Here is a 27,889-nt window from a genome sequence, read left to right on the forward strand (position 1 = left end):
CACAATATTTTAAAATGAAAATGAAGAGAGTCAGGGTTGTTTTATATTTTGTTTTGTTATAAATATAAATATGCTGTGAAGATAGTGAATTCACGCATTGCCCTAACCACATTTGTGTGGCAATTAATATGTTTAAGATTTTTTTAAATGACACTGAAATGAGGCAGGGTGGCATATACAAATATACACACAGATAACCGGAGTAGCCAAGGTGAGGTGAGTGACGTTATCAAGGACGCTGCTGTACCATTTGCAGAATTACCGAACTTGCGTCCTCCCAAGTCAAACTTGGCATACTTGGTATTGAGAAACATCCTTGTTTTGGGTAGGTCAATGGTGCATAGATTGTCTTTTCTTCTTCTGCTCTTTTTCCTGTTGTGACTGTTAGTAAATAGCATTGGATTAACCGTGTGCACCCCCTTCTGGATTGGAGTGTGGATTGCCTTTGACTGACTGTATTCATCATCTGACTCTATGCACCGAACTGTGACATCCATACTTTGACGGTTCGGGACATTACATGTACCATTACACCCCTAATATCCAAGTCTTCATGCAGAGGGTGGAAGCTAAATCAGTACCACGCTTACTGCATTACATACATTTCTCTCTATAGGTGAATCCACTATACTGCAAAGATAATGAGTCAGCATTGTCAACTTTCATCTTTGTAGCTGACACAGACTCAGAAAACAATCATTTTTTAAATAAATGATTTAAATATTTCCTTGCTGTTTTTACTACACCTTATAATCATTACTTTTGCCAGTGTGCTGTGGCAAGCTTAATTTATATTTTAAAGGCTCGTTTAAAAAAATTTATGCAGAACAATGTTACAGTATAATATAATTTTTTTAGACCTAAAACGCCCCTGAAGCCCCCCAGTAAATAATTTAAGTAATAAAAATAACTAATATATTTAAATGTGTGACTAGTTGACTACTAATGGCTTAAATGAAGAAATACCAATGGTCTAGGAAAATCTTTAGTCGTGGGCAGCCCTAAAGATGACCCTTGATGTTGGTTTTGGTCAATAAAGTTGCTTTGAAATGGAAGTAGCAAATAACAGATTATCGGAAATCAAAAGTAAAGCGGAGACTTGGTTCTATCTATATAGGTTGTTAATTGCAATTTGAGATGTGGGTGTTATGCTCAAAAATGTATGTAAGCTTACAGTCAATTGTGGAGGCATTGGATTTAATTGGAGTAAATGATTGGAGAAGTCTGGCATTCGTCACTAAAGAGAAATCTGTCGTTTTCACTGGAAGGATAAATGGATTAATCGTTCTCAATGAGGTATATTAAATGCAATTTCAAAATAGATTGGGTGAAAGTATTGACTACTGAAATATCTGCTAATATACATTTATTTTTTTTAAATGCATCTGAATTTATTTAATAATTTCAGAAAAATGTGTTGCTTTTATGTTTAAAGTCAACTTTGAAAAAGTATAAAAAAGGCTAAACACTCTCTATGGATCATATTTTTGTCTTCATTTGCTGGTTTCTCTTCTCACTCAAAACTGGTCCTTAAATACATAGTCGTGACTTTTGAGAGGATACATTAAATGAAAGGTTTTCAGTTCTTTGACCACGTGACCATGTTAGACTTTGTGTTAAAATGACATTCTGTGGGGACAGCTGTGTTTACCATCAGCAGTACATTTACTCTGCAAAAAGAAAAACATGCAAGTCTTAGACTGGAATCAAAAGAGCCAAAATGATGCCTTAGTTGAAAGTGTGAACTTCATTAAAGCATTCACAGTTTTAATAACAGTTCTCTGGCATCTGGCAGCGTTTGAAAGTATGATATGCAATATGTCATAGTAGGTGCAATTCTGGCAGAAATTAAAAATGTTTTTCTTCCTACTGCTACAAGGTCAAAAATTCTCTGTTACTGGGTAGCGCCTTAATGGTTTATACTCCAAAGCAAAGCATCAAGGGTGATATGTTTGACTCAAGGGAGCCTATTACTCCCCAGACACATAGAAAAAATATCTTATACCTGTCCATCCATTGGGACACAGTACATCTAGAGTCTCCCTGTTTATCCCCCGTGAGACATTATTTTTTTTAAAAACGTTCTCCTAAAGTTAACCATTGGTAGGTTTATTTTCCCGAGTGATTTCTCAGATGTTCTGTGGTGGTTTCAAAACATTCTGTTTGTTTGACCTTCCCAACCAGTCCGATACAGCAACATTGATTCAACCAGTAAGTTTGGGGAAAAGTGTGAGGAAACGTACAAATATGTTAACTCACTGTTTATACAGTTTTGTCTTTTTTACAGCATCCTCCACGGGTATAAATTTATCAACAAATGATTCTCAATATATAAGCCACTTCACACCAATGTGATCACCAACTATTGCTGCCAAGTTAAATGAGATGGATGCTCGTGAAATTGGCAATCACATCCTGTGTGTGACAAATTAAAAGTGCTAATTAGTTTCTTGTTGGCTGTAGTTACTCATATTGAAGGTAAGCGTCACTTTTGATGCTGTGCTGGTGTTTGGGCTGTCAGAGGGTGGGCTCCACTGGGTATTGCATAATATTGTGCGTCTCTATGGCATTGGCTAAGGTGCAAGATCTATCACTCTTTCTTTTTCTATTTTGCTCTCTTTCTCCCACCACAGTTCTCTTGTACTGATACTGCCTCAGGCTGGAGTTATTTATTTATTGGCACATGGATGGGCTTGTTTGCCACAACTCCACTGTGATACAGAATAGCCAAGGCAATGTTGCTTTTGTCTTCTTTTCAGATCTTTTTCACATCATTCTCCCTCTCTTCCATTCTTTTCCTCTTTCTCACTCAATATGAAATTTATTTTTGGGTACTTGCCCTTACTGCAGGGTAATATTTCTCTCTCTGTTGATTTTTTTCAAACGAAGTTCTTTGACTATTAGGCCGCAATTACACTGCAGGTCTTGATGCCCAATTCCGATTTGTTGACTATATCAGATTTTATTGACGACCAGCTTACATCTTTTAAAAGTGACCCATATCTGATATCTGCATTTACACTGTGCACTTGGCGAAACAATCCAAGGAAGACACACTGACCCAGAAAAACTGAGGCTGAAAAGGAAGTAAAAATGGCGTGATTTGCAATGGACGCAGACGAAATGATAATATTATCATTAATGATAAATTTATTTACACCTATGAGTGATGCCTGAAACCGATCTGAGTATATCGGAATCCATGTGCTTTTTTTCCTGCTTTACATGTTCATGGGTCATATCCAATCTGTTCAACATGGGAGGGAAAATTGGAATTGGGCCACTTGAACCATGCTATGTAAATGTGGCCGTAGTCTCAGACAATCATCAGCCATTGTAGGGGATGTGGCAACAGGGATATAGAATATTTATGCATTCAATAGAGAGTATAAATGTAGCTGAATTTCAACAGTTAACTTACATTCTTAAGTTAATTTTGCCATGTCTGCACTTATTGACCCTATAATGCCTCTACTGTATCATATTTGATACCCAAATTTCTAAGGCCTCTAAATTATCAGCATGATCAAAATGTTGCTGAAAAACCTGTTGTACACAATCTACTATTACCTTCTGTCATCTGATTGATAATTCTTTTTTCTCTTTTCTTTTTTTGCAAATAAAAGGCCTTTTTGTATAATTGTACAGATGTCCACCCTCAGGTTGTTGTACATGTCTTTTTGCTGTGAAATTGTTAGCAAAATTTATAAATTAAATGTAAGAATTTTATATTGTTAGTAATATTGTTGTATTGTTAGTTTATATTGTTATTAATATTTCAAGATGAACATACATATGTCAGGTTTTGCAAGTTTAATGAATTGTATGTTTCAAAGCATTTCTCTAGCAAAAAAAGGGTTCTCATTTGATAGTGTCACACTTGGCAAAGCGTGGTTAAACAGGAACAAGATGAAGACGAAATATGATCAACAGGCTTTATTTACACGGGCAAAAAACAACCAAACTCAGCGTATGCGTTGACGAGAACAGACAGAAAAACACAGCAACTTATATTCAAAGGAAAACAAGGGTAATTGATGACGAACACCTGTGATAAATGGTAAATGGTAAAAACTAAAAGTCCATGAAAACAAAACTAACAGAACATAACTATTACAGATAGCTATTTCCCATCACTTTTTCATACCACCTGTAACATCACGTCTCAGCCTTATATGATGCAATAAAACTTAAATTATCTAAGTTTTTTTTTTTTTTTGTCATAAACCAGCTACAAGAAGCAAAACATTTTGTAGGTTGCTTTTTCTATTTCTTTGGCATTCTATTAGTTGTGGAAATGTCATTGGTCCAAAATACCACTCTGCTGTATATTAAACATCAAATATGTTCTGATTGGGTGTGATTGTGCGACATAATGGTAATGTACATGTTCGTTTTCAGTGAGGTGAGACTAATTGCTTGACAAATTACTCAGTGGAAACTAGAAACGTGTCTCGCCTGGTTGGGGCAGTGTCAGACGTTACAGCCATGGCCATTCACTGACCATCTGATGTATGTTGCTCACAGAATTGGCATGAGCTGTTTGTTTCAAAGCTGTTGATGTTTTATGGAAAACAAAATGACTACTGGTGGTGTTTAAGGCATTTTACTATTGTTCATGATTGGGGTTCAGGGGTCTTTCAGATGTTTTGTACAATGGGGATTTTTTTTTTTTTTTGTCATAGTACAGCTTTTTACTTATCCTGCCAGCATTTACAATATTAAGTATAATTTTATATATTATATATCCTTTATACATCATATATATATATATATATATATATATATATATATATATATATATATATATATATATATATATATATATAAATATATATATATATATATATATATATATATATATATATATATATATATATATATATATATATATATATATATATATAAAATAAAATCTTATATAAAATCTTATCCTTTATACATCATATATATATATATATATATATATATATATATATATATATATATATATATATATATATATATGATGTATAAAGGATAAGATTTTATATAAGATTTTATTTTATATATATATATATATATATATATATATATATATATATATATATATATATATATATATATATATATAAAAAAAAAATAAAATAAAATAAAATAAAATCTTTCAAAAGTTTAGGATTGGTATGACTTTTAAAAGGTTTTTTGAAGGAAATCTACTGAAAAAAAACAAAAAACTGTAATATTGGTTAATTGGTTAATGAGGACTTAGAAACAGAGATTAACACAGTCTTTATTGAATAAACTGACAACAAACAGAAAATGCAGATAATGGGTTACCGAGCTCAGGCCCAGTTCCAGAATCAAATCAGGTGCTCTAGCCTTAATGCACATAAATCAGACTTTGCAAAAACTTTCCATTGCAGTGGTCACTAAGTCAATCATTGCAATTTCGAGAGTGAATGTTGCATGTGCAACTTGTTTGTGGCCGTTAATCAGTGAAGCCGTCTACACTTTGTTTGTTAAAATGAGAGGATTCATGAGCTTGCAAAGCTCAGCACTGAATAAAAACTCCAGCGTTTTGAGCGGTGAGTGAATTCTGGCTAACTTAAACACCTCTGATTGGCCATTGCATTCAAGAAATCAACATATATGTCTGTGATTGGCTACATTGCTCAACACTGCAAAAGAATGTTGTAAACAGAAGCATTTGACGCTCTCCAGAGTGTAAAAAGAAATACGCAATGGACCGTTTGCCAAATCAGTTCGCCAATATCCTATTATTACAGCTTCAACTGAGGGTGCTCTTGCTTTCATTTGAGTGTGCTTGGCACCCTCTGCTTTCCCGTGGAACCGGGCCTTACCGCACCTCAAGAGACTCTGGCACATAATTAGACAATTACACCTTAAAAACTAAAATCTTTGTGACTCACCTAATGCAAAGGTTGGTGTTGTTTAGCATTTACCAAGCACTGTATGTCAGACTGAAGAGAAGAAAGTTGCAAACGGAGATCAGGTTTGATGTGAAGCTTATTCCGGTAAAATAATGTGTAATTACAATAGCAAATTAATAGCAATTCTGAACACCTTAGTAATTACATGCCAACACCCTAGCAAGGTGGTGCTGACTATAAAGCGCAAGAACCACTCACAGTTTCCTCAAATGTCAAATTCCAGTCTTATTTTGTACACTAGAATCCACTTAGAATATCATGAGCATTATACGCTCAGACTCGCGCTGCACAGCTGTAGTTGTGACACTGCGCACTCACAGAGGTTCAAAAATACAACGTTTCAGTGTTTGCTCAAGCGTGTGCTTCATATTGAAATTCCTCCCTTCACACTAGAATAGCTTTTTGTCCATGCCCGTTTGCCTTTATAGTGCATATATGTGTCCTGGCAGCATCTTGCAGAGAGTGTCTGCACATCGCCATGGCAACAAGGCTCACTCGTTCACCTGCGCTGTATTTAAGAATGTAAATACGTTTGTTGTGTAACACCCTTGAATGATGCATTGTGAGCAGCCTTGACGCAGAACTTTCTTCTGTGAGCAATGGGTAGTAGAGCAGCATTGGTTGCCATAGCGAAGAGGCAGTTGGAGGCACATGTTAGAGGCAGGCAGTCACTCCTCAATATTTAGAGAGAGCATTTCTAAGTTGAGATAACTGAAGAAGTGAGAAGGTGTGCTTAAGATCCCGTAATGTTATTCGGAACTTCGAACTTGGGAAACTTTGTCTTGACCTTTAAGAACTCTTTTCACTCAGTGGCTGCTTTTTCATTGGTCTTGTCAAAACCAGATTATACTGAACTCTCGCTTGATCAGGGTTTTTGCCCTTGGTATTTCAGTTTGAAATCTTGCTTCACATAACTATATTATGCACTTGACTGGGGACCTATTATGCAACTTTTACATGGTTTTACACAAGGTTTTTACCAGAGGCTAGCATATTTTATATAGTTAGCATATAGTTTTTTTCCCCACGTTATAAAGAATGTTCAATTTTGGGTAAAACGCAGAGCTTTATTCATTATATCGACTCCTTTGCTGTGTCTGAAATTGCTGACTCGTGTGTCAGAGAGCTAGAGCTGGAGCTGTCGCAGAAACAATATCAGTCACAGTTTTATCCTACTTGTAGCTTACTTTACAATAAAATAACAGCCAATTACATTGTATTTTTATGCATACTTCCATGCCAGCTTTGGTTTCCATGATGTCCTAATTTGTGTTCATCATTAAACAAATATTTAAAAACAAAACTGCCAACAGGAATAAGTGTACATTATATGTATTTAGACAATATTATTTTTAGTATCTTGAACTCTCCTGTTCAAGCAGCTTTTTTTGCGCTATTCAGAGTGTAATAAATATTCTTATTGCCGGCCCTGTTTTGACTCAAAGTAAATGGAGCAAATGTCAATTGCGAGAGTCAATTCCATCGACTACTACAGTAGAAGTCAGCTCATTTGCATTTAAAGATACATGTATGAATACAGCGTGTTTTGCTTCCACTCAAAAAGGGCCATTTTGGGCATGGGATAGTAAATGATCTGTGGAGTATTTTGAGCTGAAACAGACACATTATGGAGATGCCTACAATTTATATTACATCTTGTAAAAAGGGGCATAGTAGGTCCCATTTAAACATCAAATGTGTTTGGTATCACAGTGCGCTTTCATAGACAGATAAATTACTTGATTGAAAACTTAATTGAATTAATGATTTACAATCTGTACATTACGATATGAGTGGCTGGCTTTACATCATTTCCAGGAGTAAGGGGGCACAAGTCTTTATTAACCTGCCAGAAGACACAGTCATGTTTAAAAGTTCCCAGACAGAAAAACAAGTAACTGAATTTACCGAAGTTTACAAGGTTCATGTTATTGAATCTATGTACTCAACACTTTGTTTAAAATATTTAAATTAACGTTCAAAAGTTTTGGGTCAGTATGTACCCCCCCCCCAAAAAATACTACTTTTATTCAGCAAGGATGCATCAAATTGATCAAAAGTGACAGTAAAGGCATTTATAATGTTACAAAAGGTTTCAATTCCAAATAAAAGCTCTTATCATCAAAGAATCCTGAAAAAAAATTTGTTTCCTCAAAAAAATATTAAGAAGCACAACTGATAATAAGAACATTGATAATAAGAAATGTTTATTGAGCACCATTAATAATAATTGAACTGTGTGACTGCACTATTTATTGTAATTGTAATGTAAATATAAATTTAAACTAAAGGCCTTTTCACACCGAACATGAATATTTGCCACAAACAAGAATTTGAGTAGAAGCAATGCACTCCTATTCATCACTAGGTTGAGCATTCGCCATATAACAGAAACACTTTTTTTATCCTTCAAGTAAAAAAATTGTTTCTTTGTCCAGTGTTTAATAACTTGCTGACCAATAAGATACACTGTAAGCTTCAGTAATGTTCTCATCATAAGTATTTACAAGTAATGTTGGTTGTATTTGATAAGGATGGTAAAGTTAGCAGCTTTGCCTTGAAATTCTCCAACACCTCCATCAGTAAAAGTAGAGACTGCCTGTAATAAATGTGAACTTCTTGCGAGGACTGCATCACATAAAAAAACCAAGACATAAATCTTATTTATGGCATATACAGTGCAGAAGCAGCATTTTCTTTGATTGTGCCACATTTTTACGTCCTTCACGCCAACCCATGTGTAATCTTCTGACCTGCCAAACTAAGACTTCTGTCAGCAAAACTGAATGATAATGCCAAGAGCAGCCTCATGTCTCTTGTTCTGCTTCAGCTCCCTGTCTGCGTATCCTCTGTGTGTCTCATATTCACACTCTAGCTCAATACCTCACATGAGCCTGCTAAAAAAACACATCAATAAATGGAGGAATGAACACGTCCCCCCCTCTGGAATGAGATGTGCGCATTGGTGTGAGGTGGTAACGCTATGCAGATAATGGGCTGCTGATAATGTTCATAAGTGGCGAGTGAGGGGGCGGTTGCTGTTTGCGTGGTTTGTGCGTCTGGCTCAAGGATGTCTCGCTCTTTCACACAGGCAGGATGCTGAGTAACCAAATCTGTTTTGTTATTCCTAATGGATTGTCTTTAGTAGTTAGTAGAAATTGTCCTTTCTGACTGTAGCTTTCAAGCTAAAATCACCAAACTTCGCACAGTCAGTGTTCGTACTTATTTTTTTACTCATCCAAAAATGAAAATTACCCTATGATTTACTCACCTTCAAGTCATCCTTAGGTGTATATGACATTCTTCTTTCAGACGAATACAATCGGAGATATATAAAAAAAATGTTCTGGCTCTTCCAAGCTTTATAATGGCCGTGAATGGCCATTTCTGTTTTGAAGTCCATAAAAGTGCATCCATCCATCATAAAAGTGCTCCACACTGCTCTGGGGCCTGTTGGGGTTAATAAAGGCCTTCTGAAGTGAAGCGATGCGTTAGTGTAAGAAAAATATCCATATTTATAACTTTATTAAGTACATTTTTATGATGGATAGATGCATTTTTATGGGGTCCAAAACAGAAACGGCCATTCACTGCCATTATAAAGCTTGGAAGAGCCAGGACATATTTTAATATAACTGATTGTATTTGTCTGAAAGAAGAATGTCATATACACCTAGGATGACTTGAGGGTGAGTAAATCATTGGCTAATTTTAATTTTTGGGTGAACTATCCCTTTAACTTCAATCTATCTGCCATCCATCTGACAGAACACCTTAGCAACTGCTTAGTAGATTTTAAACTTTCAGGTAAGAATTCATCAAGTCGACATTATAGTTTATCTGACAAACTTTCCTTTTCTAGTTACTTTTGCAATTCTGTTTGATGACACTAGCGGTGCAGAATTGACGGCTTTATCTTTATATTATGTTCAGATGTGTGGAGTTAGATTATTTTTCTTCTCTGTGTGTTTCTGCAGGTGAAGTGTCTGACGTTGTTTGTGACCCACTATCCTCCGTTATGTGAGCTGGAGCACTTGTACCCGCAGCATGTGGGGAATTACCACATGGCTTTCCTTCTCAATGAGCCAGAGAGCACTTCTGATGGTGTGTATGCATATATCTACCAACTTGCATTACATAAGCTTATGTAATATTTACACTTCTGTTCAAAAGTTTGGGGTTGTTAAGATCATTTTTAAGAAGATTAATGTTTTCCTTCAAAGTCTCTTAATAAATATTGTGACATATTAAAATTTAAAACAACAGTTGTCTAATTTAATATATTTTAAGAATGAATTTATTCCTGTAATATTTTTTTCCTTTGATTGCAAAGCTGAATTTTCAGCAGTCATTACTCAGTTTCACATGATCCTTCATTCTAAGATGCTGATTTGCTGCTCGAGCTACTTCTCTGATCTATTAGAAAGCATTTATGTGAAATATGTTTACATTGTAAAAGTCATTACAGTCACTTTTGATCAATTAAATGCATCCTTGCTGACTTTTTGGTAGCTTTTTGATGATATCCAATCAATATTCATGTATGGCTTAAAAGGGTGTTTTAATCTGGCAAAGGATATTTGTAACCAAACAGCAATTGCGGCTAATTATACTCAAAATGCAGTAAAAGTCTATTTAAAATTAATCTATGCATAAGGCAGATAAACAGGACCCTTCCAAAAGGAAACTAAGAGCATCGATAAGGACTTAAAGTCCCCTGGTGGATCACCGAAATGACATATTTAAAAGCTTTTTCCTTGAAAACTAATTTCTTCATGCCTTAAAATAGCTTGAATGTAACTCTACACCCTTGCCTCATTTAGTATACGCGGTTCTATGAATATGCAAATTAGCCCCGCTTCCACTCACTCACACCAGCTCAGAGATCCACTCGTTGACGTTCACACGTTGTCCTGATTGGTTACAAGGTAGTTTGTGACATCAGAAACACCAGCGATTTCAAACCACGTTTTTGAGACTGTCTTTGGTTCACTGCAGTTTAAGGAGATAATACTCAGCAATGGTGTTGACTTTTGAATTTGCACATGGTTTGTCTTAAAGCACATTTAAAACATAATATAAACAACATTAAAAACTTGATTTTCACCACAGGGTGACCACTTTAAGAATTCTGCTAATATGAAATGGGGGAAACTAAACATTGTCACAAGATTATGTAGTAGTATAACAACAACAGCCATGGTAAATAAATGTTTGAGAATGAAGCCCTTGTTCAGGGAGTGGCCAAATAATTATTTTTGTTGTTCCAGGACCCATAATATTGTAGTTATAGCATTGTTCCCCTGCTTGTACTTTTATATTTTGGCATCTGCATCCTTGATATAGCTTGATGTATGGCTGTTCTATGCAATCCATCAGTATTACTGATCTTGCCTTTCTTGATAATGAGTCAAGCACGTTTATTAACTTCAACTTGATATGATCTGAGAAAGCCATTAGTGTCTGGTTCAGGAAGTTGATTTCATCAGTGCACACTAAGCAGTATTAGAGAGTGAGGAGTGCATTGTCTTGGAATATGCTGGTTTTGATAGCCTCTGAACCAGTTCCTCTTCTATTGTATGTCAGCTAAGTCATCCAGGATTTCATGGATCACTTACTCATTTGTGTTACCTTTGCATTGACCTTATGTTGCTTGAGTGATCAAGGAGTGCAGCACACTTTCTTAGACCTTCTGTTAGTCAATCCACCTATTGTCTATTTGATCTGTCTGCAGGAATAGTTCTATCCAATACATGATGATGATGATTAATATAATATAATACTGATCTCTTTACCAATACCAAATCATTTTCTGTGTTTCTCATGTGCTTCATGATTTTCTGTAAAGCCTTACATTTAACTTGAAGAATAAGAAAGGTCACTTTTTCACATTTGAATGCTAAATTTAATCGTCTCTGCTCCATGCCTCGCTTTTAATTTATTTACACTTTTTGACAGGTTTCTGTCCATGTTATCTACTGACATGGCAGAGCAGAGCCTGATTTAAAGTAAATGCCTTAAAGGGATAGTTCACCCAAAAAGTAAAATTGTCATAATTTTCCGTCATCATTAACTTATTCCAAACCCTTAATACTTTGGTTAATCTTTTAAACACATATTAAGATATTTTATGAAACATGAGAGGTTTCTGTATCATATCGCATAATTTGTGCTGACTTCAGGTAGTGACTGGTCAACAGATCATGTTTGCTCGTATGTCGTGTTGAGCAGATGGGATTGCGAAAAACGAGAACGTTTTTGATAATGATTCAAATAAGGAATAATGAATTACTGAAAACACCCAAAGTGTACATGCACCATTTCAGGTTTACCATGGTTAGCAGACATATGTTTGTGTATCTCAAGACATTTTTCAAGTGTCTTTTTCTGCTTCTTTTGCTGTGGTAGATTGTCAGGCTATAAGTTCCTTTGGTTACACTTTATTTTAAGGAGTCCTTGTTACAGTGTAATTATATATTTAAGTACTGAGTAATATTGATTAACTACATGTACATATACAGTTAGGGTTAGGATTAGGGTTTGGTTTATGATTAGTTGCATGTAATAATGCATAATATACTGTTATTACTATAAAAAGTACATATGTACTTGTAAAATTAAGTGTTACCGATCCTTTCATTTAAAACTTTGAAGCAGCTTTGCATGAAGGAACATGACAATGACGTATGGAACTTGAATGACTTCATTGTCATGCTGTTATAGAAAATTGATGAGCACCTTAAAACATCTGTTGACCAACCAGGGTCAAGCATTCTGGTGTTCTGAGGCATAAATTAAAGACCCCCTGTGGTGAAAATCAAGCTTTTAATGTTGTTTATATGTCTATGTGGTGTTTTTTAATATGCTTTAAGACAAACCATGTGCAAATTCATCAGTCAACACCATTGCTGAGTATTTTCTCCTTAAAACTGCAGTGAACCAAAGACAGTCTCAAAAACGTGGTCCGAAAATAAAAAAATAATAATGTAAATTGCACATTAGGCAGGTTTTACATTAACTTCTCCAATTCATTTTTGAAATATAGTAATTTACACAGTTACTGTCATAACTTGCTTTCATGACCGTGACCGTGAGTACCGTTACACCCCTATTATGTACATGATGTATATTACAATGTTATGATGAACTATATGCCTTTCTCCACTGACGTTTCTAAGGATACTGATTGTTAGAAGGCATGGCGAATGAGAAACAGGGTCTGAATCTGAAATCGCCCCCTAAACCCTCATTCACTATTCCCTACGTTAGTCCACTAATACTGTTCACTTGAAGGAGTGAATGAAAAGGAGTGAGCGAATTCAAATTGCTCTTCCTCCACGAAGACATTTTTTTCACTGGAAAAAACATTTAAATATGTAATTTTGGTGATCAAAGATAAGTTTTAAAAGATAAAATTATTGACTACAGGGGAACTTTACACTTTTCCAGGAAAGAAAATTCTGGAGCATTAAACTCTAAAGAGCCAGGTAGTGGTTACTTAACAACTGGCTTGTGTGTATGACAGTAATCCTATTGCATAAGTAGTCATTCCTCTTCTATTTCTCATTGTACCGTGCTGTGTAGTTTCCCATCCAGCATTGCAATTCATCTTCAAATCCTATCCAGATTCAGAGTTCAGATTGAGATCATCTAAACTCAGCTTGGTTCACTTATTCATGGTTCTTTCCTCCTCCTTCCTTCAAATTCTTCAGGCTTTCTCTTTTTTTTTCTTCCTGCACTTAATAATCTGTGCAATACTTAAAAGGTGATTGAGTTTGTGACAGATTTGCTGAGAAAAATTGGGAGAAATGCTTAATAATATTCGCAAACCATATTCACAAATAAGGTTAATAAAAAAATCTGCGGTTTCTGTCACACCATGACACAGGAACTGACTTTTTCTAAGCACTGAAGAAAAAGTTATCAGGCAAAACTCACTTTCTGCCCTTGTTCACTGAAATACCTTTTCTCAGACAAAATCTATTTTCTCATTTATGCCATCATGTGGGTATTTTACACAGGTTTTACACTTTTTGCCAAAGGTCATGTAATCATATACTTTATACTGTTTGTGTACTCCACTAAAGTATTACAGGGTAAGGGTGAGTAAATGATGACAGAATTTTCATTTTTAAGTGAACTATTCCTTTAAGCATCATTATCAGGATTATAATGGATCTTGTTTTACAAAAAAAAAATTCAAAACTTTGATCTTTCCCAGTGCATCCTCTGATAATTTCTCTGATATTACACTGAGTGCTTCCGAAGTGTTTAATAATTCTGTTGCTCTCATTTCTAGAGGAGGAGATGCACCCAGAGTTCATCACATTTCTCTATCAGCTGATTGAAGGCGCAGCCGCCAGGAGCTACGGGCTAAATGTAGCACGTCTGGCTGAAATCCCAGAGTCCATCCTCAGGACCGCTGCATTCAAGTCCAAAGAGTTGGAGGCTCTCGTGAACAGCCGGAGGTACGTGGGCTGATTGGTTACACAATGGAAAAAGAACACTGTAGTAGATTTGGATTGTGGAGGAGCTTCCTTTAGAACAAATATTTAGACTATTCAGGGAGAGAACTGATCTGAAAATCTGAAGAGGTTACAAAGTGTTATAAAGATAAAGTTTCAATCTGAAAAAGTAGTAGACACGTATTCATATGATGCATTTGATCATAGAAATGGAAGTCAGTATTAAAAAGTACATGTCCTGTTATTAAAGTCAGCTGCTTTGCATAGATTTTCACATACAGCACGTAAACCAGTTTATCCAGTTGCATGTATTTTCTATTAACACTTGAAATAAATTTAAAGGAGGAAGTAAATAGATTAATGTCTCCCTTTGATTTATAATGTTAATATTTAAAATCAGTTATCTATAATGCATTCCAGCCACTAAAACAGAAATGTCTTGATTGATTTAGCTACATTATTAAAAATATTTCCTGAAGTATTGACTCAGTGAAGATGCTGTTTATACCTTTTTGTAATGGTGTGATGTAACATGATATTATCCCCTTCTCTTTTTACAAACATAGGAATATGGTGAGACTGTTATCTGATGCCTGGAGTATCAACAACAAGGAAACATTGCTGAATTGGAAAAAGTGCAGTCCCTAATATTAGCATGACAGGTTTTTCCCATAGGATGATGGTTGCAAAAAAAAACTCAAAAAACAAACACTGAATATCATGTATTTAAAAACATCATGTATTACATCACCTGTTTTACCTTAAAACAGTAGATCTTACAACTTCAAACTTGTTGTCTTTATATAGACACTCATATCCAGGTGCTTTGACCAGAAGATTTCTCAATATATTTGTGACCGTATGAAAAAGAAAAAAGACACATATTTCTAAGATTGTTAGTGTAATGTGGTATTTACATTGATTAAACTGGACATCAAATTGTGGAAATTGTGGTGCTCATTCTCTTTAAAGGGATAGTTTCACCCAAAAATGAAAATCCTGTCATTATTTACGACTTGCTTTCTTTTTCGGAACATGAGATATTTTGAAGCATGTTTGAAAAGTCAAAAAGATTTGAAATGAGAAGCAAGTAATTGATGACAGAATTTTCATATATGGGTGAACAAGTTTCCTCTGTAATCTCATTGTCCTCCAAAGGTGAATGATACATCTGAACTGGTGAATGAACATCTGAGGTGAATGATAATCAGTCTTCATGAAAGCCGAAGCAGTCAGAGAACATAAAACCCTCCTGTGTCTTCTTCCCATACTCACATTTGCATTGCTTTGAAGTCCCCAGGTTTGCTTTAATAATGTTATTTTAAATGTCATTTCAAATTAAGTATTTTAGATATGCCGCACTTTATAAAGTAAACTGATTTAATTGCATTTTAACATAGATTTGGATTAGTTTCTGTCTTTATGGCAAAAATACAGTATATCGGTTATCACAACCATCTTAACCCATGTCATTTTAGCATCCAAAAAGGCAAATAAAGGAAAAGAAAATGAGTGTTGAATTCTTAGATGTAATTGAAGTTGATAGATACTGATGTCACTTGCATCTGCACTGGAAGCGTCCATGTAAATTGGTGTTTTTCTGTCCTGGTCCTGAAGTACCCCTGCACTGACCCTTATCTGACCAGTTCAGAGCTTCATCCAAGTTCCTTTACTTATGAAGTGAATGGGATGAAGAGCAAAACTTTTCAACTTGATAATTCATGTGTGACAAGGGACACATTCAAAATGTGCTGCGCTGGGATCCTCCAGGACAAAGATGGAGAACCAGAAGCCCTATTGTAAGTATTTGTTTAAAGACACTATGAAATCAAAATGTACAATTCTTGGGTTTTTTTGTGTTTTTTTTATAATATTGGAGTATTATAAAATATTTGATTTGCAGCAGCACCCCCTGTTTTCACAGGATTGTAAATGCAATGCAAATTTTTGTTCATTTACATTTATTCATTTTTAGCATTTAGTCATTTATTTGTAATAAACACTTTAAGTGGGCTATTTAATGTGTTATGTATATGTTAAATTATGTTTTTTAAAACATACGCGCAGAGTGTGATGTCATAATGTGTGTGCGCAGAAACACACACAGCCGCTCTACTCCTGAGCGCAAGTCCACTGTCAGTGTTGTGTAAGGCAGGCACTAGGCAGGTTTTTTGTGTTCATTTCAATTTCCTGTCGCTGTCCAGGCTCTTTTATTGTATGTGACACTGTAAACAGCCCAATAACCCTTTTATTTAAAGGCTTCATTTATGTCCTGTAGACCAGTCCGTTGCATTACGAATAAAAGCAGTATAAATAATGTCAAAAATGTGATGTGCAGTCAAATGTCCAGGTGTGTGTGTGCTGTTTAAACGAGTGTTCTCACTACGCTTGTTGTGATTCATGGAGTTTTGACGTGTTTTATAGACTTGATATTGTGCTTAATAAAAAGTGGTGACGAAGCACCAACCCCCCCCCCCCCCCCCCCCAACCTAAAACATCTTCAACCCCTGCATGGCGCTGCTATGAATAAGGTCTATAGCAAATCACAACAATCGAACAAGCCAATCAGTTTCTGAAGGACAAAATCAAGCTCCGCCCTTGTTCTTGAAAGCTCCTTGTTCAGGAAGTCATATTACTCGAATATACGTCACAGCAGGGAAGACTATCGCAACTTACGTTTCATGCCGACTTTAACGTGCGATCACATTTACACCGTGTCTACACCAGACACGAGCAACGCAACGCGACAAAAGCAAATGGAACCCATTATAATCAGTAATGCTGTCTACACTGGATGCAGCCTGCTGCAGCACGACACCACAAATTCACCAAAGTAAACTGATGCCCCGTTTTATTTCTGCCGTACTCCCAAGCGCTTGCGCTACTTCTGATATGAATGACAAATGGATTTGCAACGGTTGCATCCGGTGTAGACCCGGTGTTACCATTGTTCAGCGAATTCTGGCAGGCAAAATCCAGTCATTCAATAGGAATCCACACGATTGAGAATATCAAAGATTTCCCCACATAGATTTCGCATCATGTTCAAGATGGTCCTTTTTGTGTGAGCTGTGCTTCATATGGCTTCACTTGTAATTAACAGTGGACCTTTTTTGCTAATGTGACCTCACCCTTTCACTTTTTTGCATGGCGATTTTTATGCAATAGAGCGATAAACGGCATGTATTTGCATGGAATTTTGGTATGGTTTATAATAATTTTAGAATAAAAGTGTCATCAAAAAGCCTTTTTCCAAAAGGTACATCTTGAAAAAGGGGAAGGGGGGTCGGCTTATATACAGTATTGTGTTAGTACCTCGATAATTAATTTTTAAGACTGAAATATGATATGTTGCCATGGACTAAATGTGAATTTTTCTTTTACTGCAACTTGACCTACCATTAAAGCGCCTAATTGCCCATGTCAGGTGCCTGCCCGTCGCCCCGCCCCGCCCCATCATTAAAATATCTGCAATGCCCGCCCCCTCATTAATATCTGCGAGTCGTTCTGCCCGCGCTTTCGATCCGCCCACTCATTAAAACCTGCGCTCAGCCTCAAGGGAAAGTGAATCTCAGAGAGAGAGCGAGAGAGAGGAGCGCTGTCTCTTTAAGAGGATGCCAAAGCCGATTACATCCGAGCTCAACAGTGATTCTCTCTCACCGTCTGTCCACTACTACTGCTTATTTTGCTGTACTACATGAGATTTACTCGTTGACTGACAGTGTTGTTCGTCGGGGTTCAAACTTTTCTTCAGGCCAATATGGATTGGGCTCCGAACTCGTTTGGATGAGTCGCGTATGAGCAGTGCGCGCTTCAGCTCGGCAACTTTCCCGTGCGCATTTCTCCAAACATCCTTGTTGGAAAGTTAAAATCACATGGGATATGGTGACAAACAAGTGAACACACATTAAACCAAGACGGAAAATGCAGAAGAGTGTTCGGTACAATGAGGGACACGCTCTGTATCTCTCCGTTATCGCGCGTAAAGAGGGCACCAAGCGAGGCTATCTCAGCAAGAAGACCACAGAAAACAGCAAATGGCACGAGAAGTTTTTTGCACTTTATCAGAATGTTTTATTTTACTTCGACACCGACCAGAGCGCTCGACCATCAGGGATTTATCTTCTGGAAGGATGCACATGTGAACGAGTCCCTGCGCCTAAGGTGTCCACTGTTGGCAAAGACACACTTGACAAGCTGGTGAGTTTCTTCAACATATCAGTACGAATTATGAGGGTTGTCTTATATATTCGTTACATCTGCATTTTCAACGTTTCTTTAAAGACAAAAGTTTAATTACAAGTTCGTCGGAGTGTGAATAGAAGTCGCGTTCCTGATGAGGTAACCATAGCAACATTACGCTGCTTTAGATCTTTCAGTTAGGATCTGTATCAGTATACAATACAATACATAATCACTTTATTATATATATAGATATCGCCCAATCTCAAAAACTATATTGTGTTGTGTAAAGGTCTTTTAGATGTTGACGCTTAGCTAACTGAGTGTCCAAAATACGTTTTTGTTTGCGCGTGAGGAACCTCCACAAATCGCGCCCTAAAATGACAGACTGAAATACCTTTTAAAAACCGTAACCCCTAAAGTAATTGAACAATTTTCACATTAAATATAATAATAATAAAAAAGTAGAGAATACTGGAAATGAAAGGGAATAAGTTACCCTTTGTGCTTTTTGTATTTTGAGTAAATATCCGATGGAATTATCACTGACGCAATGTTCAACTTGAAGATATAGCTATTAGATTATTTCTGCTCATATTGTAAATAATAATCAAAATGTCGACAATATGTAGCAAATATCTAAAATATAATTACAAATGTCTTTGTCTTTGTAATAAATTATTTATGTTCCATGTGAAAACCTGTTGCATTGGACACCCCAAGTCCTCTTTTGGATAGGATTCGAGCAGCGCAGAAACGTGACCATGATGTTATATGCATTAAATGAATGAGACCATCACATCCAGAGAACTCCTATAAAATCTATAATGTCTCGTGATGTCTTTAGTAGCATGTGAGTGGTAATATTGGATTTCAAATGAGGTTCTTCTGGCAAAGAAATGTGGATGAAACCAGAAATGTTCACCTTCTGTTCATATAATGCAGTGGTCTGCTGGTGTCATAAAAAAAATATGTAAAATAGGTGGCCACTGATGTCATAAATTGATGTCAGTTAGAGCGTTACTCCCCATTCAACAGGTGCAGACTGGAACCTTTGCAAGGAAAAACAAAAATGTATGCAAGACAAGTGTCACAGTATCACAAGTAATGCCTAATATGGGAACTATCCAAGCTTATCTTTCAGTTTGAACATTTTCATCTGCTGATAAATCTCTCACAGGTACAAATTTGCAGTTGCATTCATATAATCACTTGCAAAATAAGAGGTAATTTCCCCCCATTTTTCAGTCATAATTTATGTAAACATTATAGTGTAGATCTCACCTGCTGCCATAGTATTTATCTCATGTCAAATTATTCAGACCTCACTATTTTCTGACTAAAATGGAACGCCTAGTCTTATGTAAAAGTTGAATCTCTTGAAATCCAAGTGAGATTTTGTGTCTGTTATTCTAGTTTTTTAAGTCATTGTTAGTCTAAACGTTGTCCAAATTCACTTTTAGCAAATAAATATGGATGTTGTTTAGCTGGCACAGGTCTCCCCATAGCGATTTAAATGTTGTGTACAAAAAAGATATTACATCAGACTTGTCGTCGATGTAGAAAGATGGTTTTGCAGCCAGATTGTGCAGCTCAGCTAAACCTTGAGCTCTTGGTAGAAAAACATGCTTTGTGGCTATGACGTAAGTAAAGACTGTATTGACTTTATTTTAAAGGGATAAACCATTTGAGATGTCAAGGTAAGTTCATATGTCTTTAGATTGTGTCCAGTCTTTTCAAAAGCAATTGATTTAATTATGAACTTGTAATTTAGCCTAAACGTTTTTCGCGAATTCTCGGAAGCATCAAAAATAGATTGAATCAGATTTCAGTCAACCATCTAAACACTAACTCTGCTAAACTGCTGATGAGTTAATGTAATTATTATTGATTTCATGTTGCAGTTGCCAAAGATTCATGTACACTCTTAAAGATAAAGGTTCTTTATTGGCACTATTGGTATGTATGGTTCCATGAAGAATATTTAACATCCATAGAACCTGTCCATTGTACAAAATGTTCTTTATAGAGGAAAAAGGTTCTTTAGATTGTTTTAAACATTCTTTAAACAACAACAAAAAAGGATTATTTTATCTTTTATCGTTCACTGAAATGTTCTTTGGAGAACCCCAAAATGGTTCTTCCATGGCATTGCTGTGCCCCCCCCCCCCCCCCATTATTTTAAGAGCGTAATCATGTCTTTTGTTTTGTTTCCTTTGCCTGTTAATGCTGCTTTGATTTATCAAAATGATGATATCTCATGTTAGCTTACAATGTCATTAAGCTTGTGGAAAACCAGCGGTACTAAAAACGCTTTTATATACTTTTTAGACACTTTTAGGCATGTATAACCGGAAAAAGATTTGTGAAGTATCAGCAGTCGTGTATCGCTTTGAATATTACGCCTGTTCAAACAGAAATGAGATGACTTTTAATCTACATGTTATGTAGGCCTAGTTCTCTCACAATGTGAATGTAGTTGATAGAGTGCATGTTTGTAGCTTATATCAACTCTTTCCTCTGTGAGAACACAGTTAGAAATCCTCTCTCAATCACACACCCACAGACTCCCACACGGCTGCATATAAGTATGCACATTCTCTCCCACAGACAACTAAAAAGACACAAAGGAATAAATGTGGGCTAGTCTATAAAGAGTATAGACAGGTATAGAAGCCGTCGATAGGGATACTGAAACTCCTTTGGGGAGAAAAACCCCCCCAGTGGAATAGAAATGAAATCCAACAATTACAAATAAATGTTTTCAGCTCTGCCATAACTGATGATCAAAATGCATTTCCCACTAGTTAAGAAAATAGAAAGTATTATTTTTGATGAGCAAAGAATACAGATTTTATAGAAATGTGTAGGCAGAGATTTCCAGGTGCTTATGTGAAACATAAAGCCAACACTAATGTCTCCATAGTCAATGAAAACCTTCCTGTGCCTGACTGATTTTATTTGTTTATGAAGTCCAAGACTCTTTTTATAATGCCAGATTTCTGAGGACTGGGCTTTTGCAGAAAATAGTAAATAAGGCAAATAGACGCCCTTAAACTCATAAAGGTCATGGAACAATCAGACAACAGCATGATGTGATTTTGGGTCTTTTGTTTTTACGAGACCTTTTGTATGAACTGCCTTTATGAAGGATTAATTACATCAACACAGAAACTATATGAGACAATAAAACACTTCTGAGGCTCATGAAGTGCTTAGAAACAGACATAAATTATAAATACTGTATTCCCACTAATGTCGTGTCCTGGATCAATATCATAATCTTTTCATTTCTAAATAAATAATCACCTTAGAGCAACAACAAACATGCTGCATTTGTAATGAGGAAAGCTGATTTTTTGTTACGTTAAAAGCTGGATGTAGTTGATTCAGTGCATATCTACTGATGTTTTCAGATTGAAATGACTTTGTGCGTATCTATCTATAAATTACAGAAACGTCTGTCTGTCTGTGTGTCTGTCTGTGTGTGTGTGTGTGTGACTGTTAACCGCATATCTCTTGAACCGTTAGTCCGATGGATTTCAAATTCGACAGGTGTCTTGCTACGGGCACGAGTAAGTGCAGTGCCAAGTTTGACGTTGTTTGGATGATAAATGCAAAAGATATCGTTAAATATATCATTTTTAGAAGGTTGTGGTTTAAAAATAAACATTCTGACATTAGAGGGTTGTATCGGTCAAAGAAGCCCCAAGAAGGCTGTGGTTTAAAAATAAACATTCTGACATAAACACTCAGTCAGCTACACTGTTTACTTCTGAATATTAGTTTGGGTCCAGAACGTGATAAATCCATCTATCTATAAATTACAGGAACGTCTGTCTGTCTGTCTGTGTGTGTGTGTCTGTTAACCGCATATCTCTCGAACCGTTAGTCTGATGGATTTCAAATTCAACAGGTGTCTTGCCACGGGCACGAGTAAGTGCAGTGCCAAGTTTGACGTTGTTTGGATGATAAATGCAAAAGATATCGTTAAATATATCATTTTTAAAAGGTTGTGGTTTAAAAATAAACATTCTGACATTAGAGATTTGTATCGGTCAAAGAAGCCCCAAGAAGGTTGTGGTTTAAAAGTAAACATTCTGACATAAACACTCAGTCAGCTACACTGTTTACTTCTGAATATTATAGTTTGGTTCCTTCTGAATATTATAGTTTACTTTACCAAGAAACCAACAATTACTAAAAACACACACAAAACTGATTTTATTTCTTTACCAAGAAACCAACAATTACTAAAAACACACACAAAAACTGATTTTGCACGGGCACTTTGCACTGCTCCCTGAATCGACGGATGTGGATGTTATTCATTGTGGATGTAATTCATATTCATTTGTGGATGTAAACTAAATCTATAAGTCAGCTATGCTGTTTACTTCTGTAATTTATAGATAGATTCTGGTGCGCTTAACGTTATCGCTACTGTGTAATAGTAGCCTATGCTATTCACCAACTAAACATATCCTATTCAATGTGATCACAGTCTCTTTCACGGGCATCATTTGTAGTAGCCTATTCACAAACTGTTTGCTCAAGCATAGCGTTTTCTTAAATATATCGGTAAAAGAAGCACTTAGAAGGTTGTGGTTTAAAAATAAACATTCTGACATAAACACTCTGTCAGCTATACTGTTTACTTCTGAATATTATATTTTATTCACGGCCATCAATTGTAGTAACCTAGCCTGCTCCCTGTATTCAATGCGTTCACAGTCTCTTTCACGGGCACCAAACCAACAATTACTAAAAACACACACAAAAACTGATTTTGCACAGGCATTTTGCACTAGTCTATCTATAAATTACAGAAACGTCTGTCTGTCTGTGTGTCTGTCTGTGTGTCTGTCTGTATGTCTGTGAGTGTGTGTGTGTGTCTGTTAACCGCATATCTCTCGAACCGTTAGTCCGATGGATTTCAAATTCGACAGGTGTCTTGCCACGGGCAAGTGCAGTGCCAAGTTTGACGTTGTTTGGATGAGAAAAGCAAAAGATATCGTTAAATATGTCATTTTTAGAAGGTTGTGGTTTAAAAATAAACATTCTGACATTAGAGGGTTGTATCGGTCAAAGAAGCCCCAAGAAGGTTGTGGTTTAAAAATAAACATTCTGACATAAACACTCAGTCAGCTACACTGTTTACTTCTGAATATTATAGTTTGGTTCCAGAACGTGATAAATCCATTTTGATTAATTTGAGTAAAAATGTGTTTTCTTTACCAAGAAAGTGGCAAGATGAAAACCACTATTTTCTGTTTCAAACTTTCACATAGCATCTTTAGGTTATAATAAAATAAAAAAATTAAAATCCAGATTTTGATTTTCAAAGATTTATTATAAAAACTGATTATTTTCCCCCAAAAATGTAATAAATTCATGCCACTTTTTTTTTCCAAAATGCAATTAATCCATTGAATCAATATAAAAGTAATTTTTTATCATATTGAAACTGTTGAAATCAGCCTTCGCTAAGAAATATCTCCTGAACTTTTTTGACGGCGATCAGCTCACAAAAACTGATTTTGCACGGGCACTTTGCACTGCTTCCTGAATCGACGTGCTTATTCATTTGTGGATGTAAACTGAATCTATAAGTCAGCTATGCTGTTTACTTCTGAATATTATATTTCATTCTGGTGCGCTTAACGTTATCACTACTGTGTAAATGCTATTCACCAACTAAACATATCCTATTCAATGTGTTCACAGTCTCTTTCACGGGCATCATTTGTAGTTGCCTATTCACAAAAGTTTGCTCAAGCATAGCGTTTTCTCGGAGTTCATGTTGTGCTTTCTACCATGCACAAATAAAAATGTCACTGAACTTTTGCTGTGTAATTGTAACAATGTGCACTCAAACACACCAAACCAACAATTACTAAAAACACACTTAAAAACTGATTTTGCACGGGCATTTTGCACTAGTAGTATAAATACAACAAAATGCAATTACAGTGGTAAAGCCTTTACTGTTGTTCTCATGATGGTCACATGCACCTTAATTGCTGATAATACCAATTATTTATTGTTATATTTCATACACTACCCCAATACTCATTGATGTTCCTTGGACTTTGTGTGTAGTTCATTCATAACAATCATAATCTTATGAGCTGACAGTTTGATGAATGAAGGGAAAAGAGATGCATCTGTGTGTAAATTTCTGTGTGAAGATACTCAGATAATAACTTTAAGGTACAGAAGGAAGGATGACAAAGGAATAATGCAAGTTTCTTTTGAGCAAAATGAGGATTTTTGCTTTTGCTTGGGTTCCATTTGTACCTTTAGCCAAAGTAATGAGATTAGGTGTCAAGATGTGCACTATTAAAAGGGTTAGTTCACCCCAAAATGACTATTTGTTAATTCATTTACAGGTTCTTTATTGGCGTCTGTGGTTTCAGACAGGACCTTAAACGTCCATAGAGCCTTTCCATTGCACAAATGGTTCTTTATAGTGGAAAAAGGTTATTCAGATTATTAAAATGTTCTTCACACAAAGAAAAAAAAGTTTACAGAAAGGTTCTTTGGGGAAACCAAAATGGTTCTTCTATGGCAGAACTGCAACCCTCTGCTTTGGAACCTTTTTTTTTTTTTTTTTTTAAGAGTGCAGGGGCTGTCAAGTTAAAAGACAAAATTGTGAGTGAATAATTGCTTACCTTTTGGTCTGTACAGCTATTTCTGTTGTTACACATATGTAAAGCTATTTTTGTGGCATCAGAAGGCTTAGAATAGAGCACATCTGGGGCCATTTGCACAAACTGATTAGTAGATAGTCTTAAATGTTAGTCATACATTTTTTTTTTTTTCAAGTCCTAACTTTTTCAAGTCAGTAGTGACATGAAAATGTAGATTAGTCTAACTTGAATTGGAAAAGTAAGACTGATTATCTCCTAACTAACTGCTAGTTGGTCAAACTAGTTCTCAAGTCTTAACATAGCTAAGTTTAAGCAACTGGCCCCTGGACTAATTTTATTTTACTTTTTGACCGCCGTCACCATTTTCATTCAGGATCGCCCCGTTTAACTGTTGTTTTATGTTACACAGAAATCAGTCAGTCATGCAGGTAACTTTTAATTTTCGTGTGAACTGTCCATTTAATTGTTTTCTTTTGTCGTCTTTTTTTTTGGTAAGATTGATATAGTGTAGTCTGCACTGATATCGTACTATAATAGATGCTTAACGGGTTCTGCCAGGCGCTTCTTATAGAAATTTCGGGGTTCTCATCATGTGATCATTTTAAGTTGCAAGTAATTAACTTTGTTTTAATACATTTTTTATTTTTTTTATTAGATTTTATGAATTAAACAGCTCATAAATATGTTTATCTCCAGAAAAATTTGGAATAACCTGTTAAACATGAAAGTATTTTTTGGCATAAAGAGTTCTGTAAAATTGAGTCAAGAACCCTATGCGTTTTATATTGAAACCTATCAGCCTGGTTTCACAGACAAGGCTAAAATTAAGCCAGGATTAGGCTTTAGTTCAATTAGGATATTTAAGTAGCTTTATTAAACGTGCCTTATAAAAAAAAACTGAATCTTGAGGCAAAACAATGGCACTGACATATTTTAAGGTATGTCAGTGCAAGTTACTTCAGTTAAAACAGCTCAAACATGAATTTTAGTCTGGGACTAGGTTTAAACCTTGTCTGTGAAACCGGGGGATTGAATCTTTATGAGTGCTTATGAAATGTACCATTTTGGAACGAGTCATTTGACAAGTTAAACTGACTTGGGTTCCACTTAATCTTGTTTGCTTACAGCTTCCGATCAATTGCTTGATCACTTGTAATTGTTACAGCCTGAAGTTTCAAATAGTGCTTCATCAGTTCAGACCAGATTATGTATTACTCATGTTGCAAGGTAGCATTATATTACATTACTGATGTTTTTGAAAACATTACATCGTTCACTTTCACTTAAAGGTCTGTTAGGTTCAGTTTGCAAACTATTGCTATGTTATCTGATAATTTATTAAACATGATATTTAAAAAAACATTTCCCCTACGCTGGTTATTGTGGAATCTTGTTTCCGCCACTGAATAAAAAAAAAAGAAGGTAATTGTGACTTTAACTCACAATTCTGACTTTATTTCTCAGGACTGCATGATATAAACTCACAATTTGCAGTTTTAAAGTCAGAATCGCATGATATAAAGTCACATTTGCGTGTTATAAAGTCAGAATTGTGTGATATCAAGTCACATTTGCATGTTGTAAAGCCAGAATTACGTTATATAAAGTCACATTTGCGTTATAAAGTCAGATTTGCACGATATAACCTTGCAGTTGCAAGCTTGCAATTCTCAGAATGGCGGAAACCAGCGTTTATAGGTTATTGATATTATTGTGTTGCTAGTCTTATTACAGAGGATGAGAAAGATTGAAGCCACTAAGCTTGTGTCTCTAACAGCAGTGAGATCTCATTCATTATTGATCATTTTACACAGTGAGTGTGTCCAATCTCTGTTATAAATGTTGTTGATGGAGTTAGACACATTATGTGTTAGCAGTGTTTGTAAAAGGCTCATTCCAAAAGGCTCTACTCGCCAATAAGTTCACTTTGCATGTAATCCTTATCCTACAATATCCGCGGCTCCGCTTTTCTGAAAGTAGACGTTTGTTTACTGTGCATTGGAATGGCTTAATCCGACTGGGAGACTACAACATGTAGATAATTCTTTCCAGCAGACCAAAAAAAAAAAGCACAGGATGAGTAGGTTTGCTCTCGTAAAATTATCAGATAAAGAGTTATAGAAATAAGATGGAATGGGATAGGTGACCGTATGAAGTCAGTTTAAGTTACTCAAACAGACACCAGTCTAAATCTCTGAATGTTGTTGCATTACATATTTACAGGATATTGTACGTATACTAATAACGGCAGAAACATACAAATATGTGAACAGAATTGTTCTTGTTGTTTTTGTTTTTTGTAGAAGGACTTTTTTTTTTTTCTGGGAGGATTATGGTCATCGATGTGAAGATTGTGGAGGAAGATTCATAATTTCCTTTATGCCACAAAACTCTTCATCCCATCATTCGTCTTTCAAACTGCCATATGGATTGAGATGTATTGTTATTCTGGAGGATATACTGTATGGGACGTCTTGAGATTATTATTATTTTGTAAATATTTTGGATGAAATATTGAAATGAATTGTTGAAATGAAATGACTTTATTGCTGCAATATATTTTTTTACTAAATATAAAAGACCAAACTTTTCATTCAGTGAGCATCTCTGATTCATGATTCATGTCTTGTTAAATGAACTATTTTATTGCAATAGG

The 27,889-nt window shown here is 35.6% G+C and overlaps 2 protein-coding genes across 7 annotated transcripts in view; both read left to right on the forward strand.

Moving 5' to 3' along the window:
- msh3 (mutS homolog 3 (E. coli)) overlaps positions 1-15,346 on the forward strand; it is a 63,218-nt gene extending 47,872 nt beyond the window's left edge. Inside the window, exons 22-24 of the mRNA XM_084114250.1 lie at positions 9,911-10,037; positions 14,233-14,401; positions 14,965-15,346. Of these exons, the coding sequence (XP_083970376.1) occupies positions 9,911-10,037; positions 14,233-14,401; positions 14,965-15,046 (378 nt within the window). The 3' untranslated portion in view covers positions 15,047-15,346. The remainder of the gene's footprint in view (positions 1-9,910; positions 10,038-14,232; positions 14,402-14,964) is intronic.
- Positions 15,347-17,964: 2,618 nt separating this feature from the next.
- Positions 17,965-27,889, forward strand: part of rasgrf2b (Ras protein-specific guanine nucleotide-releasing factor 2b) — a 67,656-nt gene continuing 57,731 nt past the window's right edge. For all 6 annotated transcript variants that reach the window (XM_084115061.1, XM_084115064.1, XM_084115062.1 and 3 more), the window contains exon 1: positions 17,965-18,598. In XM_084115061.1, the coding sequence (XP_083971187.1) occupies positions 18,323-18,598 (276 nt within the window). In that variant the 5' untranslated portion in view covers positions 17,965-18,322. The remainder of the gene's footprint in view (positions 18,599-27,889) is intronic.

This window comes from Abramis brama (genome assembly GCF_963993115.1).
Source record: "Abramis brama genome assembly, chromosome: 5".
NCBI lineage: Eukaryota > Metazoa > Chordata > Actinopteri > Cypriniformes > Leuciscidae > Abramis > Abramis brama.